At 36.7% G+C, this 12356-nt stretch overlaps 3 protein-coding genes across 9 annotated transcripts; 2 read left to right on the plus strand and 1 right to left on the minus strand.

Annotated features, from left to right (window-relative positions):
• Positions 1-665: 665 nt before the first annotated feature.
• LOC135161398 (tax1-binding protein 3 homolog) lies at positions 666-3953 on the plus strand. 2 transcript variants are annotated; one of them, XM_064118934.1, is made up of 4 exons: positions 666-803; positions 902-1129; positions 1625-1750; positions 1839-3953. In XM_064118934.1, exons 2-4 carry the CDS (start codon positions 1073-1075, stop codon positions 2025-2027), a joined length of 372 nt encoding a protein of 123 aa, XP_063975004.1. In that variant the 5' UTR covers positions 666-803; positions 902-1072; the 3' UTR covers positions 2028-3953. The 2 variants fall into 2 exon arrangements, with proteins under 2 accessions (XP_063975004.1, XP_063975003.1); XM_064118933.1 differs by having other exon boundaries at positions 773-1129.
• LOC135161389 (centrosome-associated zinc finger protein Cp190) lies at positions 3825-9171 on the minus strand. Of its 4 annotated transcripts, none has more exons than XM_064118917.1 (5): positions 9045-9171; positions 8389-8701; positions 7232-7947; positions 5996-6911; positions 3825-5722 (listed from the first exon to the last, which is right to left on the minus strand). In XM_064118917.1, exons 2-5 carry the CDS (start codon positions 8548-8550, stop codon positions 5144-5146), a joined length of 2373 nt encoding a protein of 790 aa, XP_063974987.1. In that variant the 5' UTR covers positions 8551-8701; positions 9045-9171; the 3' UTR covers positions 3825-5143. The 4 variants fall into 4 exon arrangements, with proteins under 4 accessions (XP_063974987.1, XP_063974988.1, XP_063974985.1 ...); XM_064118918.1 differs by having other exon boundaries at positions 8389-8565; positions 9045-9146; XM_064118915.1 differs by having other exon boundaries at positions 8389-8744; positions 9045-9118.
• Positions 9172-9273: 102 nt separating this feature from the next.
• On the plus strand, positions 9274-12261 carry L(3)neo43 (lethal (3) neo43). Of its 3 annotated transcripts, none has more exons than XM_064118936.1 (4): positions 9274-9430; positions 10832-10987; positions 11276-11387; positions 12139-12261. In XM_064118936.1, the coding sequence occupies exons 2-4, from the start codon at positions 10854-10856 to the stop codon at positions 12205-12207; spliced, it is 315 nt and encodes a 104-aa protein (XP_063975006.1). In that variant the 5' UTR covers positions 9274-9430; positions 10832-10853; the 3' UTR covers positions 12208-12261. The 3 variants fall into 3 exon arrangements, with proteins under 3 accessions (XP_063975006.1, XP_063975007.1, XP_063975005.1); XM_064118937.1 differs by lacking the exon at positions 9274-9430 and adding an exon at positions 9437-9618; XM_064118935.1 differs by lacking the exon at positions 9274-9430 and adding an exon at positions 9437-9599.
• The last annotated feature ends 95 nt before the right edge of the window (positions 12262-12356 follow it).

A 12356-nucleotide genomic window follows, 5' to 3' on the forward strand; every position in this document is an offset into this window, starting at 1 on the left:
GAATAATCCATTTCATTCAATCGGTTGCCATGCAAACTGGTTATGAATTAAATAAACATAATAGAAAATTAGAAGCATAGATATGTGAATAACATTCTCCTACGCATAAAAATGGCAGCAGCAATCAGCTGTTGGATGCAATATGGCGACCTCCCTTCCCTGCCTCCGCTGAGCTCAGTAACCTCAAAATGATTTTTAATCAATAATTCATAATTAGTGTTCTGTAGGGGATTGATGATCATCTATCAATCACCTGCAAACGATTCTCGATTGTTTGAGCGGTCATTCAACATTCTAGGGCCAAATTAAAAAAAAAAAAGATGATAACTTCCGTAGAAATATTTCATTTTTTTTAAAAATTCATTTTAAAAAAACGATGATCGATCAAACAATAATTCTTATCTATCATAGACCTGCAAAGGACCTTCAAACGATTGGGCATGAGCGGGATAATTGATTAGAATAATAAGTTGATAACTTCTCGGAGCTGTGCAAAACCACTCTCCTTCATAAGTGCGAGAATTTTAAATTGAATAATTAAACACAGACACCAATTTAATTAGATTGTATTATTGAAACTTTTATTCATAAGTTGGTGGGTCAACTAAACCTTTTGGCGTCTGAGGCTGCATGCAAGTTCCCTATTGAAAAATGAATTAATTTTTCAATATGCAGTGCCAGCTACATGGCGCTCAGTAAAACCCCATTATTTTCGAATAGACACCAGCGCCACCGTGGCGATAGTGAAAAAAAATCTAGTGAGTTACCTGGAGGCACTTCCGCATGGCTGGTATTTGTGATAAGTGCGTGTGAATTGTTGATTAGAGACGTGTTGTTGATACTAAATCTATTCTTAGTAAAGAATTCATCCATCGATCACTCATCCAAATTAATTCCCCAGCTATTGGTGGACAATAGGGCGTTTTCACTCTGGACAACTCAAGTGTTTACATTCAACTCCAATTCCAGACTACTGGACACATTCGTCTGACTGCGAAAGAGCAAACCAGGGGAGCTTCAGAAAATTTTATCAGTAAATTTTGTCACAGAATTTATCAAATCAAAAGCCAAAATGTGTGCCAAAATGGCATTTCAACACCAGGCGGGCACCGCTATGGAGTGCCTGAGTGTGAGTATTCGTCATCGATATTTTCTACGCATTAGATCATTCATTTCACTTTTCTAATGATTTCTTCTATTTTTGTTGGTTCTGTCAACACTCCAGAAATATATTGGGGAACAACAATGAATTTATTTCAACTTCTTGTTCATCTCTGGCGAAGTCTTTCATATTTTTCCGACCATTGAACCACCGATTCAATTAACAATTACCTTAATTAATCAATTTAATTCAATTGTTTTTTGTTTCTTTCGGTGCAATTTTTTCACCACATTTTTTTTACTTTTTCTTTCTCATAATAAAATTCACTAAACAGAACATTTTTATTGATAAACTTTTGGGAGGGACAATTCACAAATTTATCATTTTATCAATTCAATCAATTAATTATTCTCAATATAATAATAATAATTTATCAGTAATCGAGTAGAAACTGCCAAAAACATTCAGAATCATCAATTTATCCATTCAATTACCTAATTATTCTCAATTAATTATTTTCAGATACCAATAACCCTCCGCAAAGAGACAGAAATGTTAAATGGCGAAGCATTCATGAAGTGTGGCTTCAAAATAGGGGGAGGTATCGACCAAGATTTTCGAAAAAGTCCGCAAGGCTATACAGACAACGTAAGAGCCCCTCTTCACCCTCCTCCCTGCCCCGAATGTCCATCACTATGTAAATTCCATAAATAAAAAAGATAATTCATTTCCTCAGGGGATTTACGTAACTGAAGTGCACGAGGGATCACCAGCTGCCAAGAGTGGCTTAAGAATTCACGACAAAATTCTCCAGTGTAATGGCTACGACTTCACAATGGTCACCCATAAAAAGGCCGTTGGTTACATCAGAAAACATCCCGTACTTAATTTACTGGTAGCACGAAAGGGTGTTACCAGCACTTGAATACGTATCAATAAGAGTAATCACGTATGGAAAAATTCAGTAGAAAAACCTGGAACTTTCTTTTAAAAATTCATATGAATTCATATGAAGTTTAATATTTTAAATTCATATGAAGTTCTGGTAGAATTCTGTTTATGTTCTGCAGGAGCTTTTTGATTGATAATATTCGATTTATTGATGGACACTCTAGATGTTGAGTCATCTAATAACTAATTCAGTGGGGATTAGTATTTTCCTAAGAATTCTTGGGCCTGAATTTCCCAGATTTCTTGCAGTTCATTATTATGAGAGAAAAATGGCAGAAGAAAATGACATAATAATGTCTGAAATTGTTTGACGAAAATGGAAATGGTTCAGCAGAATTTTAACAGAACTGCAATGGAATTGTTTTGAATATTTACATTGAATTTTTAACATTACTAGCGCGGTCGTGGCGTTGATGTCTGTTTTTTGCATTTTTTTTAGTTTTACTCAAAAATGTACTTCATATGCATCGATCGATGTTCAAATGATCGATTATCTCCACGAATCTGATGTTTCGTGACCCGTGTTGCTTTCGATATAGAAAAAAATGTTTCACGTTTTTCTATTCAATTTTTCCAAAAGCTGTGGTACATCATGTATCATTCTCACCGGGAATCCATTTAATCAATGAATTTTATACATCACATTTGTCAAGTCGCGTTACCAATGAGTCCCCCTAGTGTTAACTCCATTCCATACGACAGATTATTGTTAAGATAACCCGTGATAATGATTTCATTAATTACCAAATGATTTTAAATGTAAGAGATTGAAAATTTGTTAGTTGTAATTGATGATTAAATGAGTTTAAAATCATTATTTCAACATATCCGGCCAATTATAGATGAGAAATAAATAAATTGTACTTCCAATTAACATCACAGTATTTAACAATTGCAATAATTAAAGGCAATTAAAATAATTCCTTCCGATGGGAGAAAAATGGAAGAGGGGCAAAATGGAGGGTTTCTGGGGGGAATATCTCGACATTGACTGAGTGAAATTCCGTGATTTTTTTTTCATTTTGAAGCTTCAAAAGATACCTTCAAAATGAGCCCCAATTCTCCGGAATTCCATCGTTTGATCGAGAGATATTCAGAATTTTGAAATTTCAAAGTTGCCTCTTTTTTTGTATCTTTCTGCTTGCAATTGTAAGATAGGTAAAAATATATTTATTTAATGGAAAAATGTGCGAGTACTGTTGACTCATCTCGTCAATTGCCAATTGAAATTAAAAGTAACAATAAGATAACAATAACAATTCGGATGTCTCGACAATTTTACAAGATAATGTCGTGGATTTAAATCATTCGAAAAAATGTCAGAAAAAATTTGGGAATTTGAGAGAATATTCTAGTGGATTTCTATTTTGAAATACGATTTTCTTTGAACTCCAAATGAAAAGGGAACAGCAATATAACAGGAAAAATGTAAATCAAGAGAATTGTTTATTGTGTACTTGAAATCTTCTATAAAAACACGTATTAAAGCTGTTAAATTTTTTAATAGAAATCCAATAGACATTTCTACCGATTTTTCACGTGATGTGTTGATGTGCTTCGTATCAATGTTCATCGCCTACAAATGAAAGAAAAAAAAGTACGAAAAATCGTTGAATTTGTAGAATTAGAAGAAAAATGCCTGATAATAACTGAGAGATTGTATGTATTGATGTTTGTAAAATTTTCTAAAACGAATTTGTTGTCAATTAGATAAAAATCTGTAATTAAACGACCAAAGTGCGAGAAAGTGCTCATACATTCACACAATTGATAAATTTTACTCGACATTTATTCACCAATTTCCATTTTCTACTTTACAAATCTTGTACTCTTATTGTAATTAATTTGTTTTTTCAACTAACTCTGTGATTTGTCCAATAAACTCGACAACTTGTGCTAGCACGTGCCCTTCTGAGTGAATCCACTATTGTCGTAATTGTTGATTGGATAAAAATAATTGGAGTAATTAAACTCCCCTCACTTATTTCGGTTTATTAATTTTACATTATATTATTCTCAAGGCAAATTAATAATGCATTGTAAAACACTTTTACAGTAGAAAAGAAGATATTCCTAATTGCATTCAGATCGTTAACATATCGCTCAGTCAATCTAAATAATTCATCTGACAGAAGGAACAATGAAAAATATAAGTGGCGTCCCAGGAAGATCGACGCAATTATCCATTGACTCTCAAAAATTGAAGAAAAAAAATCATCGATTTTTTTGATTATGACATTCATCAAAACAATTATCACTCCCTGGGAATTACTATAAACGAAAATTAATCGACATGATTATCTGGAAAACTTCACTCCTGTGTACAGCAAACCGATTCTCTGTGATTCGATTCTTCGCGAGATGAAAGAATTTTTCTCATATTTTTACTCTATCAAAAAATATCGCCTCCTGCATCTCAGGAAAAAATGAATCAGCAAGAATCCAGTTGCAGAAATACCCTTGCCAACTCCAGACTGTTAAAACATGCCTGAAAAATTGAAACAGAAAAATCTATTCTCGAGAAATTCCATCACAATTGTACCAAAATTCCAGCGAATACATTTCAAACATACACTTTATTTGGGGCATAAGCTCATGAAGTTTTCCTGAAAAATTTTTTTAAACAAATTCAAAGAACTTTCAATAAAATTTTTCTACATTTCACTAGCAAAGTTGTAGAACGATCGAAGTTACTTTTGACTGCTGACCAACTTTTGGTGAATATCTAGAAATCCAGGGGAGATAGCAAAATTGTCATGAAAACATTTTTATGGAGCAAATTGAATACTACAATAAATGTTATTACAACAATGTCGCTATCTTTTCTTGATTCGAAGATATTTCTCAAAAACTCGATTCAAAGATAAGTCAACTTATGTCGTTTTACCATTTTGCTACTGAGTTTAATGCCAAATAATAAAAAAAATGATGTTAAAAAATCTATCAACTAGTATTGCAATAGAATTCCTCAAAATTTCGATTTCTCTCTTAAATCTCTTCACATCTGACTGAACAAAAAAAATCTCGTGCATTGGCCTCCCCGTCTTCAGGCTCATTACAAAACTTGTTCTAAAGTATTCATCCCAATCTTCACGATTCATTCATATCGGCGCTGTCCTCATCCCACTCTTGAGCGAGTTCCCTCGTCTCCTTCTGCTTATCGGTCTCAGTCTCGCGATGCTCCTCCTCAATAATCATCATGGACTCCTCTCCCTGGGGTTCCTCATACTCGACAATTTCCGTTTCCTCCTCGACGTACTGAATGACCTCCTCAATATTCTCAGCGCCCTGATCCTCCTGCATCTCTTCGACTTCCTCAACCACCTCCTCGACTTCCTCGACAATCTCCTCTGTCTCTTGATTCACCTCCTGCTGGAAGGACTCATACACCTGTCTCGCACTCTGATCCTCATTACCATGAATGTAAACAATCATTCCCTCTTCTGTTCCCTGCATCACCAGCTGTTCATTGCTGGATATTTCGAGCTGTTGTGGTTGACTCTGGGGTTGATGATGTTCCTGGTCTTGCTGATAGCTCTCATTGTCTATTAACATTATCATCTGCTGCTCCCCGATCTCATGTCCATTGTAATTTTCTTGTGGCTGAATGTTGCTCAGTACCATTTCATTCACCAGGTAGTTACCATCAGATGTTATCACCTGCTGATCCTGTCGACATCATAAAGTTGATTAAATATTTTTGATTACTGGATTCAGTGATTTTATTAATTAATTAAAGAGATAATTTCATTAGGTTACTGATCGATCGAGGAAAATCATAAGTTTATTCTTTAAACTAGTGTTTTTTTTTTCCGGAAAAGTTTGTTAAGAAAATTCTGTTGATGAAGGAATATTTGCAATAACGAATCCTAAATTTGTATGGACCAAGGATAATAAAAAAATCAAACCCTATGGATAATTCATGACAAAAATCCTCATCACCTGTTGCTCCTGATCGAGTCCCTCGGCCACCCCTAACGACGCGGCGATTCCCGACGCGACGTGACTGAGTGCTTCAGCCTCACTCGATGGCTCCAACGCTATCCCGGACTCCACCTCCCCCACTTCCTTCTCCTTATGAGCGCTCTCAACGTGCATCTGGAGATTCACCGGTTTGACAAAGACCTTCGGACACAGTGAGCACTTGTAGCCCTTCTCGCCATTGACAACACTGCTCCCGACACTGGTGCCATGTCCAGTGCTCATTTCATGGCTCGCAAGCTCACTGACATCCTTGAATGTCTCACTGCATTGAGCACACTCTACCTCATCGGTTTCTGAATTGAGCAGTGACCTTGGCCCATGATTGTGGGTCTTCTGATGTCTAGCCAGTAGTGTATCAGACAGGGCAACGTAATTGCAGGCATGACACTTGGGGAAGCTCATGCTCTTGGGAGGTGGTACATTGTGTTTGACATACATGTGATGCATGAGAATGTTCCTCTTGGTAGCTTTGTGGCCACAATGCTCACACACACGTGGATCAAATTTTTCCTCGTGAACGTCCTGCATGTGCCGTCTGTACATGTAGTACGTGGGATACTCCTCGTCGATGTCGCATTTGTGACATTTCCAGGGGCCACTCTCACCCTCGGCCAACAGGACCTTGTCGTCCTTGTCATCAACCGACATTAGATGATCTGATTTCAGGACTACGTAAGACACTTTGGTCTTACCTGCTGCTGACTCGGCTGTCTTTGACTCCTTCTGCATTATTTTCAGACGAATGTTCTTGTTGTTCTTTACCAGGTGGGGGTATTTCTTCAGGACCTCGCGAATTATCTTCGCGTGATTGTTGATGTTTTCCACTGGATTGTTGTCGGATTTCTCCAGGTTCTCCTTCTCCTCGAGCTCGAATCTGCAATTTTTTTCAGACTTTAGATTTTTTTTTCATGGAAATTCCGCTGGGGTCAATCGAAGAAAGATAATTTCGAAAAAATGAATACTTCTTTCAAGCAAATGGATATTTGCCCAATGTAAATAACAATATTACATTGCTTGAAATATATGCTAGCCCATGTAAAATGATATCATGTACCACATGCAGCACATAAAGAAGAAAATCAGAAGAAATATCAAGACATCCTGCAATTCTTCTTCTACATTTTTCCTCAGTAAACTTTCACTCAATTGTTCTTTTAATTGTTCATAAAATCAAATTTAAAAAATCCCACAAACCTGACTCGTTTGGATGGCGGAGGCTGAAGATCGTCAGACTTAGAGTTAGGTGGTGTCCACTCATCATCAGAGTTCTCCCTGGGATCGTCCTCATCCTCCTCCTCGGTTGAGTCATTCTTCGCTGTATCGGATGTTGAACGGTTGAACGAGGTTGAACGTTCCTCAGGGGCCGTTGAGTGATCAGTCGCCTTGACAATGGGTTTTGTATTGTAGGTTATGTCGTCGAAGGAGGAAAAGACCCCAAGAGTCAAATCCTCGGCGTCTGGGAGATCGAATCGCGAGGGACCAGCTGTCACTTCTGCCTTGGACTCCAATTTTCTCCGCCAAATTGGTAGTTTTCTGCCTGGAAGAGGCGTCGTTGATAACGATGGCATGCTGGACTTCTTCGGGGACGGGGGCTTCTGAAAAGATATGTTGGATTTATCTGGTGATGGGGGACTGGTCGATTGAAGAGCAGTGGTGTTGAATTGCGCGTCCAGGAGCTTCGTCAGAACTGTCATGTTCATCTTCTGGGCCGTTCGATACAGGGCATTCTGCTCCGATGTCCAATACTCCAACTGGCCTGTGTACATGAAACTTATGATGGATTTGACGCACTCGTATGGCATGTCCGAGGGCATTATCAGGACTCCATCGAAGCTTCCCTGCTGCTCACGCTGTTTACGCTCTAGCTGCATGAAGTAGTCCGTGCAGGTGGTGATTACGAGACGGTGGGCCTGGTGGAGATAAAAAATAGTTGATTCAGTGTTTGACCTGAGGATTCTGGTCAGGATCTATTTGAGAGATCGAGGCACCGTGGAATGCGTTCAGAGATCGATAACTTGGAATTCGCAGAGAGAAATCGTTTTTTTTTCCATACAAAACATGAATACAGAGCTTTAAAAGGTGAAAAAAAATTCTTGACTTTCACACAGCCAATCCCAAGTTATTAACAATTGAAGACGTTTCGTTTTATCACCATCTGTCCTAGTGTTATCATTAAAAACTTCTGAGACGTGAATCATTTGTTTTTTTACCGAGTTACATGCAGAGACAAGAGTAAATCTTGTGAAATTGATTTCTTTCGGAATTTATAGAGCTTTTGATGGAGAAATCTTTAATTGGTACTCGACTACTCCAAGAAGAAACAGTTGATATGAACAATTCTTGTACTCTACCTGTACTGTGATATCACTAGTAGGAAATTTGATAGTAAGATCCAGGAGTTCCTCCTCCACGTACAGCTGTTGTAGGCGTTGCAGGAAGAAGGTCCCCCAATTGTCCACCTTAACTTGCTTGAGGCCTGGCGCCTGCACCTGCTTGGCGTTCGTCGACAGCATTTTCGCTCGAGATTACTTAAAAATCGAGGACAAATCGTTACAGCATTCCAGATACTTCAATCCACTGACGACTGGGCGTTTATTCTTCCAAGAAGATGAACTCCCCAAGAGGATTTCCGTCCAAAAGTGCCAAAAATGATGCCCAAACAATCTATTTACACCAAATCTTCATCAAACACGCCCGTCTCCACCCACTAAATAACCGAAAATAATGGAATCCCCAATGAAAAATCGCTGAATGTTATCAATCGACCAGGATAATAACCTAATTTACCCTACACGACAGTCAAACCACTTGAAATCCGAGTTAGTGAATCCCAAATTGGGCCACGTAGTGAGTTACCCTGGAATATTCCGTGGCGTAATCTTACAATCACCGAAATCAATGAGAATAAACATTCAACTGACGATTATTTAAACAATAAGAGGACATTATTTTAGCCGGGCTATTTGTCTACTAACCCAAATATATTTATCTCAATGGCCAAGCGTACCTTTTTCTAACTAAATTGTCCTTTTACACTCGGCTCAGCTCCATCTCTTACGGATACCAACAGTAGACGTGCCAATATGGCGGCCATGGATTTTTTGAGCTTACAGACAGATGGAGTTGTTCAACGGTTTCTCGCGAATTCAAAAATCCTTTCGGCCCCTTCTGTCTCACAATACCAAACATTGTTATACGATTTTTGATTCCTTATTCCGGATTATTATTTTTTATCGTCCTTTGGCCGTTGGCGAGGGAATCTGAATTATTATTAGTCAAATTTTAGAAATAATTCTGGATGTCGAGTGAAGTCCATCACAGTTGAACCGACGTGAAGTTGGCAACGAAGTTCAGCTGTTATTGTTATTATCACTGGTTTATTCGGCTGTTGGGGTGAGTTTGGAATGACGATCATTTGAAGGGTTTTGGGCGTCATTTTCGATAAGAAATGACGATGAATTGGGGATTTTTTGTAATTGTCGTTGATGTGGGCTCGCGGACGTGAAACCCCTTGCAAAAGTTCATGAGGTAGCTGCAACCATCGGAGGGGACTTCGTCAATGGTACGGCCAACCCCTGAAGGTCAAACAATAATTTAACTGAAGGAAATTTTTCTTTCTGAATCTATAAAAGAATTTACAAAATACTTTTGTTCGTTTTTTGGGTAACGAATTGATTGAGCTGGAGGACTTATGGGAGTTGTTTATAGTTTGTGCTGATTTCGGATGGAGCTTTTCCTGCTTCCGGTTCTATGGAGTTTGAATTTTGAAGGGTCATGACCGGCTTTGCGATTTATTTCGCAATTTTCAGGATTGTAATAGGAGGTTTATTATTTTCAGGCAACAAGTGAATATTTTGGAAGTTTTTATTTTTGTTCTGCTGGATTTTCCTGTCAATTAAATATTTATCTCTTAAATTTTTCACTTTTCAATGTCTTAAAAATTAAACTATGAAAATACCCACATAATAATGGGCCAAAAAATTATTTTACTGATTTTTTAATGCAGTAAAAAGACCGTGAAAACAACATAATTATTTATTAAGTTGCATGGTATAAAAACACTTAGAGTAATAAAATAAACATCTGTTTAACATTTTATTTTAACAGATCACCGACTTCCGGTGGATTTTTTGATTTTATCTTTTGTAAAAAACTAAATTCTGAAGAAAATTACGGATTTCACTGGTCAAGTGATTTTTGATTAAAGACAGGGATTTGATTCGCCGTTTTCAAGCACTTGGTTGTCATGTAAATAAAGGGAAGCCGAGGTACCATTCGAGTACCCCATTACACTCTCATTATCCATAATATGGCGGGCAATTACTATTTGCGCTCAATTGGTGGTGATTTGAGTGAGTTAAGCCATCTCCCGACCTGTCGTTTCAAATATCAGGCAAATTCGATATCTTCAGGAGATGACATTCGTGATGAATAAAAATAGATGTAAACAAAATCTAGCAGACACTGCTCGGCGATTCTATTTTTTCATAGAAGAATATTCAGAAGAAATAAATCCATGGATTTAATTTTTTTCCGGGATTATAGTTCCCAACAACAAATGGATCGAATATTTTTAAAAAATGTATTTTTTCTAATTATTCAATTTATTTCTTTAATACAAATGTTTTCTTCGTTTTACATCTACTCCGGCCCTTCACTCTGTTTACAGTTTCCAATTTTATTTTTTTTTAATTCTCATTTTCTTCCTGTTCAAGGTTATTGCAGTTTTTTTTATTAAAAAATTTGGTGAGCTAATTATGCACCAGTTAATGAATTAATTGTTCACAATTGCAGGATTTACAAACAATGCTCCATCATGATGCTGGATACAGTCGCCATTAAAAACAAGATCTTGGAGCTTTCCAAACGCAGATCAATAAAACATGGTCTACCATTCGTGTTATTTATCATAGGAGGTTCCTTCGGACTCCGGGAATTCACAGCACTTAGGTGAGAATTATCACAGACATGTCAATTATTAATTATCGATAATCAAACCCAAATTTCAAGAAAACAAAATGTCATTAGTTTTATTTCACTTTCATTCGGAATGAAGGCAAAATTCCCTTTAATTATAGGTATTGATAAGCCCTATCCACCGCCACTCGTTAATACTGAATTAATTCATTCATTTTTTAAATTTGTAATTAGTTTTCGATTAATTTGTCTGTGATATCTAAAAACACTCAACAGACAGATGTTTTTCATAAATGTCATCTTCATATTTGTGTTCTCCAGGTATCAGTATCGACAGACACAGCAGGTAAAGAATGGCATGGAAAATACAGGATTGCCGATGAAGGAGAAGAGTGAGATGTCACTAGAGGCGATATATAAAACCATTGAAGAGGTAATTCGCATAGACTGCATTGGGTGAATAATTTCCTAATGTGTACAGCATATTTACTTGAGACAAGTAAATTATTTTCAGTTCACTTGTCTCGCATAATGTTTGCACTTCGTGGAGCCAGAATAAATTCCCATTTATCACTATCGTCTCACGTTACATCATAAATAAATAACATTGAGTGCATTTAAAAGATCATAAATATATGGAGAGGAAAATATTCTTTTAAATAAATTATCGACAACTGAATTCCCTCCAATGGAATTAAGTTTTTCATCAATTTTATTTGTGGATTTATGCTGAAATGTCTTCTATAAAAAATTCTCGACTGAGTCTCTCATTTTTTAATCGGTTCTATTCATTTTTTAGTTTAATTTATTGTGTGGGTAATAATACTAGAGTTGGGAATTTCGTGTGGAAGATAAGATGTACCAGTTCATGCAGAAAGAGGAAAAAATAGAAAATTTGTAACCACATTCAAAACATTCATTTTTTTATTGAAGTTTCTCACATATGATGACTCAATTTGACTCAAAGTACTAGTGTTGCTTCAATTATGTACAGAAGATAATTATAAAATCAAATGAATGCAATCGGAGAATCCCCGAGTGGTCTTATTTTCCCCTGGAAATTACCATAAAAATTATCCACACGACAAGAACAAATAGGAAAATATTTTTGCAAAATAGTTGAAAAAAAATTGTCACAACATCATTGTTTATTCGTTCCACTGACTCGTGTTGTTTACTTACAGTTGAATACGGATAACTGGGAAAATAAGAGAATTGAGCGACCATGGGAAGAGGAGACGCCGAAGACTTAACTAAGTGATTAATTATAGCTGTTCAAATTGAATAAATGACTCCAATTTAATGCATTTGGACATAGCTCCAGTTATTCTCCGGAAATTGAATGGACTGAAAAATAACCAGCGACGCACTTCGCTCGACAAGTAAATTATTATTTTTTTAC

The sequence above is a fragment of the Diachasmimorpha longicaudata genome, chromosome 4, assembly GCF_034640455.1.
Source record: "Diachasmimorpha longicaudata isolate KC_UGA_2023 chromosome 4, iyDiaLong2, whole genome shotgun sequence".
NCBI classification, from domain to species: Eukaryota; Metazoa; Arthropoda; class Insecta; order Hymenoptera; family Braconidae; genus Diachasmimorpha; species Diachasmimorpha longicaudata.